This window comes from Andrena cerasifolii, chromosome 8 (genome assembly GCF_050908995.1).
Source record: "Andrena cerasifolii isolate SP2316 chromosome 8, iyAndCera1_principal, whole genome shotgun sequence".
NCBI classification, from domain to species: domain Eukaryota; kingdom Metazoa; phylum Arthropoda; class Insecta; order Hymenoptera; family Andrenidae; genus Andrena; species Andrena cerasifolii.
Genome location: NC_135125.1, coordinates 15,500,975 through 15,519,019, shown reverse-complemented (window position 1 = coordinate 15,519,019; position 18,045 = coordinate 15,500,975). Strand labels below are relative to the sequence as shown.

At 48.7% G+C, this 18,045-nt stretch overlaps 1 protein-coding gene across 3 annotated transcripts in view; it reads right to left on the bottom strand.

Annotated features, from left to right (window-relative positions):
* The window catches only part of LOC143372315 (ras-related protein Rab-37), a 193,123-nt gene that overhangs the window by 39,842 nt on the left and 135,236 nt on the right, over nt 1–18,045 (bottom strand). For all 3 annotated transcript variants that reach the window (XM_076818369.1, XM_076818371.1, XM_076818372.1), the window contains one exon: nt 10,391–10,501. In XM_076818369.1, the coding sequence (XP_076674484.1) occupies nt 10,391–10,501 (111 nt within the window). The remainder of the gene's footprint in view (nt 1–10,390; nt 10,502–18,045) is intronic.

Genomic DNA, 18,045 nt, shown 5'->3' with positions numbered 1-18,045 from the left:
GAGACCGAGGGCCGAATAATGCAAGGCGTGCGCGAAACTGACCACACGGCAATTCGGTCGCTTCCAGACCGCGAATGGAAGCTTGGTGGACGAGGAAACAATTGTATCGTCAGGCAAACATGTTCCATCGCTTACAGGGTGTCTCTGAAATAGTGTAACAAAATTCAGAATCGTCTCCAGCGCCTCATGGCCCATATACATCTTGTCTCCGAGATGCAACTGACTTAAGGGGTCATTCCGGGTAGCGCGCCGATAAATTCAATCATTTTCAGAAATTTATTGCGTCGAAAATAATTATAGTAATGGAATACAACTTTTTTTTATTTATTAAACTACATTTCTGCAGTAAATAAAAAATATAAAAGTAATAAAATTATTGCTTTTAAAATGGTTTTGGCAGCGGTCTTGATGACACGTTTAAAAATTCATGCCTCGCTCGTGAAGGCCATTTCAGCTGTTAGACTTACCCGAACCCAAAAATTCAAGCAGATTCTTGATGAGTACGAGTGTCGTTATCACTCGGATTATAATTAGTGATTTATCTTCGAAATTACCAAAATGGCGGGCAAAATGCAAAAATATGTTTTTCGGCTTTTTTCTTTTGCTATTTTCAATTTTAAAAGTAGGTTAGACTCAATGAAAATACTTGGTCGTCGTCCCTGTGTGAGTCATAGGTGTCCGGAATAAGCAGTAAAATTTATAAAGCAATCGGTTCGATAGATTTTGAGATTTTATCTTCACGATGTGAAGAAATGACGTTTCGAGAAAAACGCGTTAAAAGTTTTCATCTATAGAGGCCGAGGCTCTGCGCTCCCTACAAAATGCCGCTGTAGAAGCTAAAATAATCGGAATTTTTCCATGAAAATTTAACGGTACATTCTTGAGGAGATGTACTTTCGGAAAATATTTAAAAAAAAAAATCAATTTTTTCAACCCGTCTAACCGGAATAGTTCCAGGAGGAATTGGGCCCTTCATGCCAGTTATTAATCCTGGACAAAATTTAACCCCTTGGGCAGCACATGCAAATGTCACGGCACTGAGAGCATCGTACTTCTTAAATATTATCGCGTCCCGCTTATCGCCTCGCTTCTCTAGCTTCTCTTTCTTCTTCCTTCCCACCTACTTCAACGGGTCTCTTTCTCTCCCTTCCCCTTACACCATCCCCGTACCTTGGTCCCTCTTCGTCGCTCTCGTTAGTCGCTGGCGTGTGTACGAATTATATCCACACACAGGGAAGACAGAGTGGCCAAAGCCTGCTATCGGGCGTCCCACTGTGAGCGAACCCCGGGGGCCGGAGTTTATTAGCTCAACCCCCGGTCGGCGATGGGTCAAACACTGCGAAGTGTTCGAGTTACAGCAGCAGAACCTTGTACTTTCTCCGCGAAAATTTCAACTCAACTTCTCATCCAGTCGCGCTAACTATCGCGTGCACATCGTCGCCTTCGCTTTCCACTGATCTGACGCTGTTGCAATATTCTCGACTACAACGGGGCATGTATGGAGAATCCGGTGCTCGTTCTCGAAAAATCAACTTCTCCTTTAGAAAGTGAGGGCCTCGCTGGCTCGTTTCGCTCGCCGCTCGAGCCCCTCGCTACCATCTTTCGAACCTCCACCCCGAGGCGCCGCCGTTCCACGCTGCAACACAGACCGCGCGATACAGAAAACGCATAGGGACGCCTTCGGTCCTCTGTTCCTTTGCCATTACGAGGTGGGGCTCGGGGGAGGGTGGACGAGGGGACAGGCAGAAGGAAAGAGGAAGGAGCTTATTTGCACTCGACGCGAGCGGTCAGATGACTCGGTTTCGGGACACCCTCGACCCCGTCAACAGATGTTGGATGCTCCCCTGACACGGGTCCGTCCACGGGCCTCCCACTTGCTTCTGCCCTGCTCGTTTTCAAAATGGCAGAGGTGTTTCAAGGACACCGCGGCTTCCTCCCGAGCCGACGATACCCATCAGGGTGGCGGACGTTGGATACGGCGATGCCCAACCGCAAAACACACCGTGCACGGACACTTAATGCAGTCCTCTGGGAATGGACCGTGGGACGAATTATACGGTAACCACCGTGGTAAGCGAAGGGTTGGGAAAGAGATGAAAGAAGGGAGGGCAGAGGCAGGGAATCGATGCACAGGGGTGGTGCGTCGAGGAATCGTGGAGACTCTTGTAAACGCGAAAGTAATGCAAAATTCTGAATAATTTACTCGAATTAAAGTATTATCTTTTAAAGGTTCTTCAGAGTTCAAGAAAATCTAAATATGGTCCTTCGTAGGACTTGAGAAGATCAGCATGGATCCTTCGTACGCTGACGAATTCCTTACAAGAGATTTCGTACACGCGACACGCGCTCCGTGATATAATACACGGTAACCATATTGCATAACATCCAAGTGTCCGCGGAATTACATAAACTGCAATGAAACGTGGCTGGAAAGCAGAATTCTCTCAAAACAATGCCGCGTTTAGACAGCAGAGATTAGATGCGCGAGCAACTTAACGCTCGTCTGTGTCAATTTACATAGGTACGTTTCCGCGTGTGTGCGGTTCTATTCGCGGCGCTATTCTTCCACGGAAAACTACACAGGCTTGCTCAACCGATCGTCAATCGGCGGGCGATCAGAGTCGAGTAGGTAAGCGTCACGGTGACTTCGACCTTCTTTCGCGTACGCGGGATATTCATGGGAAAAGGGAGGAGTGGAACCGCGATCGAGATAGACCTGGACAAGTTGTCGCACGTGATCGCTCGGTGAGAGGATTAACGTGTCGCGGTTAATGCACTCCGTAGGCACTTCCTCGAATTTCCAATGTAGATCCCGCCGCGGAGGGGTTTACGTAAATTCGCGACGTAAATCCTCGCGAGTTGGCTGTTACATAAATCGAGGCGCTCGGCCTAACGTTTTTGGCGTGGCTCCGTCGCAGCCACTGTTACACAGAAAAATTATGCAACCGTGGAATGAATTTGTGGCCCGTTATCTTGAATTATCCGCCTCTAGACCGGCGTAAAACACCTCCAGTCCATTGTGTCCAATGCGAATTTATCTGAACGCGATACTCTTCCCTCCGAACTCTCCTCTTCGTTACGTTCATTTCGAATTCGCGTTCCAGGCGGAGTTCAGAGAGTTTGCTCATTAGTTACGAACAGTTAGTAAGCGAATAAGAAAATGTTTGGTGTCTTTCAATAATCCACTTGAAACGCGAAGGATGCTACCTCTATTTCGTGTGATACTTTTCTGGGCTGTTGTAGTTTATTGTAATTCATCAGAGGACGTTCCCCCAGTTCTTATCTTACTATAAAAAATAATTGTTTCTTCGTGGTCAAGTGGCTGGGTGGAATTAGCATCGTCTATATTCTACGCGACTCTGCGCCAGCGCTTACATAAATCCATCGTTCGCCACGCTTTCCCGATGCAACTTTGACAAGCTGGTCGAGGATTACGCAAGGGTAAGTGGTATATCACTGAATCTCACAGACGAAGCAGTAAACACCAGTTCGATATCCACCTACGCGAGAACATCGATGGATTTACGTGATTCGATGAATTCATTCTTCCTTTCAAATAATAGAGACGTTATCGATCGCGATTCGCCGCGTAGAGAAGCGCAGAAAATGTAGTACCTGTCGCGTAGGTGGAAATGCTTCGCGAGAAGTTCGTTTGATTTCGAGAAACGAAGCTTTCTACCTACAAAAAAAAACTACTTTGCGCTGCAATCTTCCTTGGTAACTCTGTGTCTTCGCTTTAATTTTCACGACATTTCCTAATAATTATTCCCTCGTTCGGTGGGACGAAACACGAATTTCAGGCAGGGAAGACGCTCCGCCTGCTTGACGAGTAAGCAAAGTCGAAATCTGGCGAGAACAGGGGAACAATAAGAAGCGAAACTTATTCTGTTCCGTGTAATCGTAGTCGCTAACGAGCTCGTAGGAGCTCGTTTAGAATTCCTCGAGCACTTCATCAATGTGAACTTAAACTCGTTATCCGTCTGTCTCATATCGAATCTCCTTCTCTGGGATTACCAACAGCTACCTCTTTCAGAGGAAGCGTTGACAGCGAGAAGGCCTCAAAGGGTTGAACGTATAAACGAGGCGCTTCTTCGTCCTTTGAAACACATAATTGGTCTCGGGGAAAAATGTACCATGTATAACGAAACTCGACTTAGCCTTTCCCTTTTCGTCGGGGGCTAGTTCGACTTTCCATGAATATTCGTTTGAGCACGGTGCTCTGACAAATTCATGTTTGCGTAAACAACTTTATTGGGCAGGATATTTTCCGACGAAACCAATGGAAACGTTAAAAATAATTTCGCAGCACGGTCGAAAGGCTCGTGGCCAAAGCGGACTCTGTTTTTCTCGCAGCAACCTGGTCGAAAAAGCTCGCCCTTGTTATTTGCGAGGTGACGTCGCAGATTCTCCTAAAGCATGAAATACCGGACGAGCGCAAGGGCGAGTTTTTAAACAATATACCGAGCTTCCGGCGACGTCCATTTGCAATCGGAGAGATTTACCATGGAAAACAACAGCGATCCATAAAAATGGGTCAGGTTCGATGTTGTTTTCCCGCCGAGGTGCTTTCCAATTGCGATCTTTGCTCCACCCCCTGGCGTCGGTCTGCTTGCTAGAAAGTCGAGGGAAGTTAAATGGAATGGTGCGATAAGATCAAAGCCGGGGGGTTGGCAGGGTGACGGGTGGGGATTTTTTGTCATGGCTTCGGTGGACACGGTGGTTCGATGAAAGCAAATCGACATAAATATTGATAACCGCCGGGCCCGGGACGACGAAGAAGCAGGACACCGAGGGAGGAAGGAAGAAAAGAAAGAGAAAGGGAGTCCGAGTTCGTGACCAGAATAACGGCTGGGCCTCGTGCTCTGGCGCATGCACGAGCAAAAAGATCTAAAAGCGATTCAAGCAACACTCTGGGACCGTCTCGAATCGGCCGCAGCCTTGCCGCAGAAACCGCACGTAGGCCACGATCGCCGAACATCGTTGAAGGATCGCCGGCCGGGGCTCTGGGCGCTGGCAAGTGGGAACCCCCTGGAATTCACGGGAACTCGCAGAAATTCGCTGGAACCTAGTGGAGTTTGCAGGAATTTTTACGGAGTTCCTAGTAGCCCATTGGAATTCTTAGAAGTTGGCGTGACTTTGTCAGAATTCAGAGGAATTCGTCAGAGTGCAGAGAAATTTGCAGGAACTCGGAAGGGTTCATACTGTTTATTAAAACTAGTAAGCAATTCGTAAGAAATCATTAAAATTCATTAGCATCCAAAAAAATGGTGGAGATTCTCAAGAATTCGCACAAAATCCACGGCGCGATATTCCCGGGGGGTTCAGTCTCGTTGCCCGTCACGAATTAAACACATTTCCCTTTGAGCAGAACATGAATGCTGCACATGTGCGTCTGCAGATGCACTCCGCCGTCTTATTGACCAAAGAAACCAGCCACGGGATGCATCTGTGGTCGTCTCGATAGGCACAAATACGGGCGAAGAATAGTTTAGAGGAGCGGCGCACGGGAGTCGCTGATCTGATTCACCCTTTGTGCATTTTCTACGGGGTAAATATTTGTCGGAGAGGCACGCGCGCTTTACACCCCAGTTCCCTCGGTCGAGACTGCGCAGATCGATGCGGACATTTCGCAAGAAATGCCTCGTGTCTGCGTGGAAGGTGATCGAACCTTATCATTTATGAGTTGCAGGTGCAACTATCGATCACCTGAATCACCTCGGTTAAGAGAGTATCATTTTCGGGCAGCGGGGAAAATAATTCATACGATACTTCACAGCATGGAGGTGGCTTGATAAAACCGTGATGAATTTCGTACATTCAGACCTTGAAAAGTTCTCAGCGTTTCCATTTAGTTGTCTGAAATAAGGTGAACGTCCCAATTTCTGTTCATGTCCTCATTTCTGCTCATTTCGCATTTTTCTTATTATTATATGCGTTACGTTTGTACTATAGTTGCAACAAAATAATTCTAAATTATTTAAAAGCTTGAGTATTTAGAGCATTATATATTTAATTACAAATTCCTAATAGTTAAACATCTTGAAATATCTTTCTTAAATAGTTTTTGAATTGGTTGCTTTATTATTAAAGAATTAAACAATTACTCTGCAAATTTTCATCACAAACAGATTTTTTACACCTTCTTTATGACGAGTTACCTCTTAAATTAGCAGAAATTGGGACATTCACCTTAGTTGAAAAAGGATTTAGGACTTAGTCTTTAGCATTCACTTGAAAATATTGCGCAATTATTCTTGATCCTGCGGGAAACGAGTTGCACTGGCATTCCCGAAATTAGTCCCCCTTTGGACACCGTAAATACAAATTCATCCCATTACCAGGTCCACAGAGAACAGCATCGATGATTCACGCTCCCGATTCATACATTACAATCGACACTTTCTACACAGGTAATTCTAGATCGCGGACATTCATTCGAATCTATGTCGACGATCTCTCACTCGCGGGGGACTTTATTGTCTCGCATTTCTTCCTGCCGTGAACTCGAACGAAATTGATGGCCGAGTAACTGAGTGTCAGTAGTTCCTTCGCGAGATTTATCGTCGTACGTGCCGATCACAAAATATTTATATTAACCGCCCCTCCCTAAAGAAATGTCGCAAATTTCGCCTACCAAAGTTGAATCCTCATTTAGCTGAGCTCGCCGGTGCATCTCGAAAATTAATTCTCGCGCTGCAGGGATTAATGAGCATTAAATTCCCCGTCTGGTCGGCACGCTTAAAATTTTGCCGTGAAATCATGAGAGCCTCGTGGTGGACGGTAATAAACGTTTCGGGGGCCGATATAATTTCGCGCAAACAAATGCGTCCGGTTGAGATGCGATGGCAGCATGGACACGCTCTGGATTTAACGAAGGTGCAATAAAGTTAATTGACTAGCCAGATTGGCCGCGTTCCAATTACGCGTCGCCGCGGTTCCCTTGGTCTCATCTTCTTAAATCGACTCGAAACGGTCTGTCAGAAGAACCTTTCATCACCCACAGACTCACAATAATTGGGCCAATAGCGTATCGCATCTTGGAAAACGAATTCAAGCCATGATGTACCTAACCTAATAAACAGATCCTAGTAGGTACTTCTACCCTTCGGAACCTCTTACTATCTGGGTTTACACACTATGTTGAGGGAGCTGAGTTGGGATTCCCTTTCGACCCAAATTATTAAGGAACTGTTTGCCATCTCGAAGTTACAGTGTGTGGAGGATAGAACGAAGGTATTCGAATCGACCGAGTGGAATTTACCAGGTAAACTGAGATGTTTCGATACCCAAATCCTCTATTCGCCTGCACGCTAGGTCGATTCTAGGAAAATCCGTAACTCCTCTGAAATGCGGTGCACACTGCGAATTATCTAACTCGTCTCGAAATTTCGTTCCAGGGTGAAGTAACTTGAGCGTAGCACTACTGTAGCACCATAATCCTCCGATATCCTAAAGTCCACAGCGTAGACTAGCTTGCTCGCGCGCTGCCTCGAGAAGCTTGCCCTGCATCCCCTTCTTGAATCGATTTATTCGTCGCTTGAAAATTTCAGCGCATATGTAGAATGAGAGAGGTTTAAACGGAGGTGAAATAATTCACAAGGCGGCCCGCATCTTGTCGATCCTCTGAATCCTTCACTCCTGCAATCGGATGAATCCACCTTGAAATTTCGGCACGTGGGAGGAAAGAGAAAGCGCGCGGAGGGAGGCGAATAAAACGGAAACAGGAGGAGAGGCATCGAATCCGCCTCGTCACGCTGCCCAGCCCCACTTGGCACTGTCAAGTCGGCTGATTTATTGCTCCCTGCCCCTTTCTCCATCAACCCCCTCGATAGGCTGGTTACACGTTAAAGCATCATACTCCCTGCCCAGCTCTCGTGGTTTAAACATTACGGCGGAGTGTTTTATTTCCTGGCCAGCGGGAGGAATTCCATTGCCACTGCGATGAGGTTGATAAAGGTGGAAGGAATGAAATTCGGAGAGGTCTGAATACACTTTATCTACCGCGTGGAAGTCTTCCAACGTTTGATAACAGACACGATAATACTTCAGTCTGACTTGCGTCTCGACGATTTCCTCGCGAGCTTCTATAAATTTCACTATTGTTTCTCGCGATCCCTCATCCTCGCACTTCCCGTTCCCCCTGCCAGAAGGTTTCCCTTCTTTCACCCTTTGCACACACTCTCCTCGTTTATTACATTCATCGAGACGATCGCGACCCTTCCCTCCCGGAGATTCTGCGCCCTTCTGCTGTCCATGATTGATAGAGGGCTTCGCTGCCACCTTACGCACTGTCTCGCTAAAAAAAACCAACCATACGAACGTAGGAAATCGCTCTCCAAGCGCCTTCAACTACTCATCTATTCTGCTTTGACAGCCACAGGAATTGACCCATAGTTTTCTGAAATATGCCGAGCTCCACTGCCAAACATTCGTCGAAGTGTCGGCAAGATTTCGTCGGGAATATCGCTAGAAATCTAGCAAGCTTCCACGCGGAAGTGGGTACCCCGTTCGGTTCACGGTTTCTGCGAGTTACGATAGTGCACTTTCCAGTCGCGGCGGACAGACAGCTATCCCAGGCAGCGGCGGTGTATCCTCGAGAAAGTTGAAATTGCTCTATCAAACGGCCTGCTCTCGGGCGCAGATTTCTCCTTGTAACACACGTGTCGGTCTCGTGATGGCCGTGTCTCCTTGCGGCTTTCCCGCGGAACTTTCGTCTCGTTACGAGCGGGTCGCGCGCCTCCGCAACTCCACACACGGCGGATCGCTCGCGAAGACCCGGCTACATAACCGTCGCGATAACGAATCGGCCGCGTTTACTTTCGCAGGCCAATTTATTAATTGCCCGACGAGCTATTCGCGAGCGGTTTTATCGCCGCCTCGCAACGCGATGCGCTCACCGTCCGCGAATTCTATCGCAATCCGCCGCGGAGGAAAGGTCGCGCCTTTTAATTCCGCTTATGTATCTCGAAGCGTTTTGGGAAATCGATGAATATTCTGGCCGCTCGATTGTCGCGAAGTAGTTTGAATTTTATTGCAAGTTAAGCTTGAGACAGATCCCTTGATGTTTTTCATGAATTTTCTACTTTATGCTGGTCTCTTCGCGTATCGTTAGGTCTTCTGGGTTTCCTATTTGAAAATGATGCCAAATTCGGGGGATACAGTTTATACTTTCAAACTACTGAAATAAATTACTGGCAGCCGCGTTTGTTATACCAGAAATGTTAGGCTTACCTTGCCTTTCGTCCGTGATATATCGCATCATTTGATAGTCCCGACGCTTTTGTAGACGCCGACCGGTTATTTGCAATTGCGCTATCAAATATTCGATACTGCATCGTTAATGAGGGCACGGTATCATGAATTACAATTGAACTTTGCTCGCGATCAATATATTCGCCGCTTTGTTCCTCGTGTACACAACGGTGAATAAACAATGAGCCCGTATTATTATAATTATGTACGTATGATATGCATTGCCCGAGCTGGGAATCCCCATTTAATTTTTAATCCACAAATTCGACCTACCGGTGCATTCGACATTCTAATGGGTCGACGCAAAGAAAATGTCTCGTAGCAATCCCTCCAACCGAAGCCTCCGCGTGTGTCGTTGCTCGTCAAAAGCTCCGCGCGTCCTCTTTCCAGCTAAAGATCATTCTTCCAATCGTAAATCAACATTTCCCGCAACAAGATGTTTGTCCGCTTAATTTATTTCCCAAGGGGGCAAGTGTGAAGTCGGGTTCTATCTTTGGAGCGACAACGCAGTATAACATTGAAGGAATCTCGGTACGTGCGTACGCGGCGGAGTTAAATTTCCGTGGAGCGGCGTTTTGACGGAAAACTGACGCGTGTAAATTTCTCGCGCGTGTAAATACCAGTATGGCCGGGTGTAAAAGCGTTGGCCTCATGCATAAATGCATTGCTCACATTGGCAGACGCTGATACCGAGCCTCTCTTGGCCGCCAACGACCTGTTATCGCCGCTGGCGGAGCAGAGAATCGCTATCACCAGACGCAGCCTTTTCCAAATTATTTAAAAATCTTCGTACAAATCGAATCAGTGCCAGGAGATCGACGTATCCATTACCTAATATCGATCTTTGGCTGGAGCGAAAGCCAGTTCCGCGGGTGTTCAGCAAGCCACGGACATAGTAAACAAACGATCGTTTTAAAATCTCTGCGATTCTTTTCGTGAAACAGTACATTCCCATAGAAGAACTACTTGGTTAACAATTCTGTCGATTGGCATTTTACTATGCATTATTCCTCTGATCCCTCAGGCATCCCGGTTTCCCGAAATCTATATTTCAGTCGCAGCGTATTGCCCCGCACGGCTACTGGCTTTCGTCTACACAGAGAGCTGAGTAAGTATCGAACGTTGATTTAATACGCACCGTGAAACCAATACCGACGGTGGCCGCAAAGTTTCCTGGTTGAAATTTCCCCGTGTCGAACTGGACCAACAGGGAAGTCTTGCCAACTCCGCTGTCGCCGAGAAGGATTGTCTGCAAATAAAAAGACACCGTTGGTTCTCGATCTTGTACAAAGGCTATCGAGTTCTTATCGAACGAAAGCCAATCGTGGTCATGCCCCGACTTGGTATCGTTGGCCCAAGCGCCGCGACAGGGCCCCTTAACTACCACCCGTAAGAAGAATATTGCTGAATTTTCGTGAACGACTGGACAGACTTATTGGAGAGGACATTTGGGATCTACGAAATATCTTGAAGTTAGAAAAAAAGGGTTCGGAAGAAAAATACATAAGAATCCCTGTAATTATCACTCGGTTCATAATGAGATCCCACAATTTGTGGTCATTTAAACACACCATCCATCGTATTATTAAAATACCCCAACTGCCGATGCCACAGCTAGGCCTCCAGACATCAACAGTCTTCTCGCAGAGTAATTGCAAAAGTTATTTCCGCTGTCGCTATAATTCATCTTCCCGAAATGGGCAATAATGGCACCAGGACGTCCCTTTTACGCCGCGACGCCTACAATCGCCCATACGACCGGCGCGCACACATTCGCGCGCGAGCGCGTATACCTGTGGCGAGGCAGGTGCCATCCCGTAATGTAATAATCTGCCGCGTGGCCAGGTCAAACGATTATAGCCGGCTACAGGTGTTACTATCGGGAAAGGAGAGCCCGGGCAACAAAGTTGGCTGCCGACCGTAGCCTTTATGGGACCACACAGCGCGATAGTTAACAGGGGAAATCGTAGTGTGGCACCCGAACGAAGATAGTACCTCGGGGAGAACGAGTGCAATATCCACGGCGGTCACTGATAAACGTCTCCTCGCATAGGGTATCGTTTCTGAACTCTAGCACGAAGTCGCACCTAGATCTGGTATCCCTTCGAAGCGTCCTATACGGTTCGTCGGCTCGTTCCGTTCCTTTGAAGGCCCAATCTCCAGAGTCCATCGACTCGGATCGACCCAGGAGCCCGGACACTTTGCAACAATAAAGCGGCCGCCGCGGGACATTGAAAGGCTGCCGAAATTACACGTTCGAAAACGAGACCCAGCTGCGTGCCCGCGCTAGTATCCGGGGCATAATGCAGGTGGAAGCACACAGTGCTCGTGTAATGTAATAAATTGGCCCGTGCCCCGGGTCGAACGGTGAGAGCTCCGTTCCAGTCGCAGCCGATCGTGCCGCTGGGAAACGTACCCTGCTTCACAGGTGTCAGCGCGCGCGCGAGGGCAGGGTGCGAGAGAAGGGCAAGGAGTCGCGGATAATTTCGGGACACCGTTCGCTGATGAATGGTTTATGGGACGGCAGTAAAAGTCCGCGCCGAGTAATTCTCTTAAATTTTACGAGCTGGTGGTTTATGAACTAAAGGGGACTGTAAGTGATAATTCCGTGCCTCGCTTAATTTCATTGTATATAACTTTCTCGAGGTCCACTTTCCACTATTTGGAGAGGCTTGATAGATCGTAATTATCAGCGATCGTAAAGTTGCGGAGCCTTGTCAAACTTGCGCGATGGTGGTTTAGATACGATGGGTAAATGATAACAGTTTTTCATCTGTGAAACTCATACACGACCCTCCACGTTTGTCACAGTGGGACGAAACTCGCGGCTGTGCCGTTTGGCAAGGTCCTCCGTCGTCTTTGCGCCTCGGAACAGTTTGTCCCCCGTTCGCTGGACAAATGGCGATCATTTTTCCTCGGGGGAAAAAGCTAGCGATCAGAAGGAGCGCGAGTAACCATAAAACGGCTTTGTGGCGACGGCAAAGGGCGCGATCGCTCTTCAGCGCGAACCAGGCCACCGAAACTTGGTTCCGGCTGGTCGAGGTCTTTTTTCGTTCATGGAGTATTGGCTCTCCCGCATGAACGGCTCCGTTTGGCATCGATCAAATGCTTCTTGCGTGAAATTTCGGCTCAGCTGGGAATCAAAGGGGCGACTTAGGTGGCTGGATTGATCCTCGACTAGTGACTCTACGCCTTCTCGCCCGACCTCCCGAAGTAACGAGACTTACGAGCGCGACGTCCCTCATCGAACACGTTCCCTGGTTCATTGCCGGGATCAGAACACACCCCCGATTTTTCCGAACCCACGATTTCGGCTGCGAGGAGGCTCTGGATGCTCGAATTTCTATCGCCCAGGTCCCGAGGCGGCGTCCCCTTCACGCAGAATTTCCATTGAAAGATTCGCAGGACCCCCAGGGGGTGGTCGTGACGAGTATCGGCGAATGTGTCGGCCTCAGGGGCGGAGAAACTTAATTCACTGCCCTCCCTTCTCTTCCTCTCCTTCTTCCTCAGTCTCTGTCCTTCGCTGCTCTCGCTCGACCTCCCTTTCTCTCTCTCCCTCTCCCTCGCTCTGCTTCCCTCTTCCTGGGAGCACCTTTGTTCCCGCGGGTTTCACCCTCGCGGCACGATCGTCTGCTCCATGCGACGCCACGAAATTCCATTGTGAGCGCGGCTGCCGGATCGCGCGAAAGGGTGACGAACACTCGACGCCCCTTTTGCCTCTTCTTTCGTCGTCCTCTCCTCCTTACCTCTATTTTCTTCCTCGTCCAGGGCACTTGGCACTTTTAGCCCACTTCGGGTGCCTCGATCTCCACGACGGTCCAACGTTTCCTCATACTGCTCTGCCAATCAATCTTGCGTCGCAGTTAACGGGCGATCCTCGGCGTTCAATCGCACACCGATATCGAGCGGGGACCATAAATCAGACGAAAGTGCGCATCTCCTTTCGGCCGTCATGCAAATTAACGCGAGCGTAACACGCGGCTTGATTTAAAGCCGCGGTGAAAGTGCGGCCAGCTTTCGTGCGTGCGGATTTCATTCGCTCCAAAGAAGCAGCGGCTTATTTATGCGATTTCGCGGGCCATGAATTTATCGGGGGCCCATAACGTCGGCTCCTTATATATATTTTGTGTCCGCGTCGTCGATCATCGGGAATAAGGATATCGCCGGGCGGGAAAGACGGAGAGCTAATTCAATTATCAGTCTCAACACAGTATTCGGAATGCACCTACTTTAACTACTCTGTCGTGATTGACATCGCTGCAGGCAAGCGGACCGTCTTTGCGAGGAATGCTCTCCGCGAACGGAGATCGTTGAATGATCGCGAAACGTGTTCGCGATGAACGCGCCACTGTTCCTCGTCGCCGTTTCATGGCGTCAAGCATGCAACAGCAACGGATGTAGAGGCTGAATATAATCGTCCACGCTATAACAGTATGATCATAAAGTCGGTATACCGTGAAGACGCGCCCGTAAAGATGAACAAACGAGATTCGCAAAAACCGTCCACCGTTTCGTGCAAGCATAAATTCCGGCTAAGCCTTCGACGCTGCTCGAGTGACAGAGAAAAATGGTCGTAAAGAATCCACGTGGATCTAGGATACCGGGCGTTAAATTGGGAATGCGAAGGGTAACTGTCGTGGGACATTTAATAATAGAAGGCACACAGCTTTGACGTTACAGAGCGCGCGATAGTTTGAAAAGAAGCATTCCAAACTGAGATAACTACAACAGAATACTGAGTAGAGTGAGAAGGGACGTGCAAATCGAGAGGAAATACGCATAGAACCACTAGATCTCTGAATCACAGCGTAAAGAAGCAATGGAAATTGTGGAGAATCGCTGGAAGCTGAGAAAAGTCAAGAGGACTCGTCGCAAAACACTCGGCTGTTCAAAGAAAATCAAGGGAACCCAGCCTGGAGCCGAGTGCACACGATCAAAGGCCCAAATTAAAAGATAAGGAGCACAAGGTAAGGATGAACCGTGCAAAAGCCGCTGCTCGAGAGTCGGCGCATCGACGTATGGGACGTGAAGCGGAGAGTCGTCGTAAAATTTACGACCACGGTTCGGAAACCGTGGCCGAGGAGCGCGTATACACGAGGTTCGACGTGACAATGCCGGACGTGCACTTATACGGGCTGCATTATAATTTGCATTGTGCGCGGCGGCCATGTGCGTGCACGCGCGCTCGAAAACGCACGAGATATCGCGTTACACGCGCCTTTACGAGACGATACATCGCTCGTGTGTATACCTGCCTATGCATCGAATTCGGAACATGTGCAACAAGAAGAGGGAAACACGTCCGCGGGGTGGTTGTGCCTCGGGTTCAGTGACTCTCAATACGCACGTCTCTGGACGTAAAAAAAAAAGGCAAACCACTGTCATTGCGACTTCGAATGGCACGAGGTTTCGAAAACTACCCCTTTAAAAACACAACATTATTACTCCGAACAGGATGAGTAATCTGTATCGAGCGATAGGAATCTGTGGATCCATGGGTGCGCCTGAGAATTCAGAATTTCGTCCTCGGCTGGCATGTGTTAGAATTTTCGATCGTGAAGGGGCTGTTTCATCCCTGAGAACTGAGACTGGGCGTGAATAAGAGAAGCGCGAAGTTCCTGGAGCGTTGCGGCTAGCCGATAACGTGTTTCATGGGGAGAAAAATCGCAGCCACTCGGATAATGTTTCTCGTCGGTTGCATCGATGCACTTCCATGTGCAACGACGCTTAGATGCGCCCGTGGCGGCGCGTGCAGTACGGCTCTCCTTGCCTCGCGACGTCCAATGGCGCGGCAAGGTCGTGTGCATTCGTATGCTAATCGGTTTCGGGCGAGAGAACGAGAGGAGAGCCGCGGAGGAGCGAGGAAGAGGGACGGCGAGGAACACTGGGAACGATACTGGAGACCACCGACCGATAAACGCGAATGAGGATAACGAGATTCTGTAAAAACGCTCGCGCTACTCTAAATGTAGCTGGCTAATTGGCTCTAATTGCGGGCGATCGTCACTCGATGACAAGGGCTGCGATTTCGAGCGTGCTGTCGAATTTCGAAACGGGAGTGCAATATCACCGTTCCGTCATTAACGACAGACGATTTGAATCCTCTGGTACGCTCTGCTCGGTGGCATTTAATCTGGCGCGTGTAGGGAATTCATTTCGGTTGAAGAAAACTGAAGGGGAGTTTACGAAATTAATAGCGTAATCGTCGGAGATTGATGCGCGATAGATGCGGTTACAGGGTTTCAGAGAAATCGCGTATTCCTGCCACAGGCGGTCGGCTCTATTCGCGATCCACTGCCCTAACGATTTTTGCCCGATAGCGATGGAATTAATTAAATTTCATTCGCGAATCGAGCGGTCCAGCGGATCCATAATACATAAAGAGCGACTGGCGGATTTGCAATTCCGAGCGGGTCGAATTCGAAGCTTAGTTCGCCCCGGTAATGGCCGAAGAAACGCCACGGCCGATTAATAATTTCGCTCGACTATCGCGGGGGTGCAAAAAGAGAGTCGAGGGAATATCTTATTGGTGGCTCGTAATTGAGTTTTTCAGTAATGTATTCCGAGGACGTTCGATCTCGCTCGGCGACCACCTCCGCGAGTTCTTGCAGCGGTTCGTAGACTTTTAGTACCTAGAGTGGAAAATGGATTCCCCGTAGTTTCTCAAATTCGCGACAAACTCGGCGAGCTTCCTGATTTCCCGTGTTCCATGAATCGCCGGTATGGGACTCGTGCTACGTTATTCCTGCCTCGTCGATTCGCAGATGAACCAAGCACACTTGTAAATTTTCAACCCCTTCGCGTTACTATTTCACGACGATGCGGCCTCGAGAATACGTAGGGACGTACAGCGTAGACCTTGATCCAACGGGAATCGTGGCTGGCACAGTATTTTTCTTGGGAAAACATGTGCACCTTATGACAGATAGGCAGGGCACAGCCTCCGCTTCTTTATCGTGCAGCGCAGCCGAGCGTTTATCAATTTACAATTCCCAGTTCGGGGAGCCGTCGCGCGGAATACCAATCGGTCGCGCACGCGAAAAACGCGGCTTGAATCCTCCATTCGGTCGAGCAAGTCGGTTGTACGGATTCACGGTAAAAGGAGAGGCTGAACCTCTTTGGATCGTGCATCGCCAAGTGAAATGCAGTTGCAAAAAGCAGCGCCCTGACCCGTGGACGTTGCCATTTTTAGGACCGTTATTTCCAATCGCGTCTGGGCGCTCTTTCCCCACCGAATCCAATCATAAATGCGTCGGTCGATACATCGGGGAATGGGGTAAATCGACGGAGGAAATGTCGCGCGTACTGTAGTTCCCGAGCTATAGAAGATTAAAAGAGCTGCTTGAAGCGTTGGCTCTTTACCTTGCAATATGAATCACCCTGTACCTGGCGGGGCTTACACCAGTGAGCGTAACAAATTGACGATTAAATTAAGCGGTGACTCGAGAATCGTACAAATGGCCGAGGATTTAAAGGATGGAAGGTGAGGGATGGGCAATCATTAGGTTCCTCGGTGATAAATGTCCTTTTTGGAGTGCAGGCTTTGGACGAGCGTGGCTCCGGTTAAAGTGGAGGGTTTTCAGCGATACGGGAATAATTCGAATCTACGTGTATTTCTCTAGGTACGGTGTCCGATCTTCTTTGCCCCAGTTGTAAAGAAATCGTAGCTTCTAGGAGCATCGAATTTCATATCCCTCGGGTAGACGAGCTTATTGAGTGCCAACAGCTTTTCTGCTTTTATTGGTAATCAAAACATGACGACATTGAGACAGTGGTTGGCTCAATGGCTCGGTGGAAGGTGTTGGAAGGTGTTTGTTTCGCAGCGCGACGCACGTACGCAGGCATGTTATTCTCGAGATTTCTCGCGTACGATCTCGATCCGCTCCTCTCCTCTCGCGGGAAGGCTTTCATACTTACACGGGCTCGTTCGGCCGCGTTCTCGTCTTCCTCCATTACCACGAGGTCGCTAACTCAATTTGTATGCGACTGCGCGAGCCCGCCAAATGCACGGCCGCTTAAGGTCAGCGCGGTTTCTAGTCGGCTTCCAGACTGGTGCACCTGGGAAAAATGCACTCGATCCATGCACCTCGTCCCCCTGCTTCGTTTCCCCATACCGTGGGCAAATAACGAAGCGCAGCTATCGTGTACCATCTCGTTATTTCGCCACGATTACGCTACCAGCTGATCTTAATGGATTTCAACTCCAAATTTTAGACACCGATATGCTTTTAACGATAACACCCCCTCTAATGCAACGCCAACACCTAGAAACCGGAATTGGAAAAATTCTCGAGGATATATATTATTCAGGATGATCAAAGGAGTAATCAAGTATCAAATATCATGGTTATGTCACGATGAGGAATGGCTCAAGTAATGAGGTGTGAGACGAGGAAGGATTCTCTCGAAACGCAAGGTTCCGCGCAAAATCATTCTGTTTGTCGTTAGCACGCGTCTTGTATGGAGGAACAGCTTAATCATATCCCAATGAAAGCCCCATCCGGGTCACGCATTGTGCTATAGTCAATTGTGCCCTTAATCCGCCCACGCAGTTTGCACGGCTGCAACAGGGAATTCCATGGCTGGATCCCGAATACCGTGAAGCAAGCCCATTGATCTGGACCTAGTGTACCGTGTGCGCTCTGAATAATATATTCTGTCGTAACACGACCGACGAGGATGATGTATCTGAACTCGATACGCGGGGCAGCGCGTTTCGGACACGTGCAAGAATGCTGGAACGTCGACTTTCTCAAGCAAACTCAGTGTTGCTGTGGTAATTAAGAGGTGACT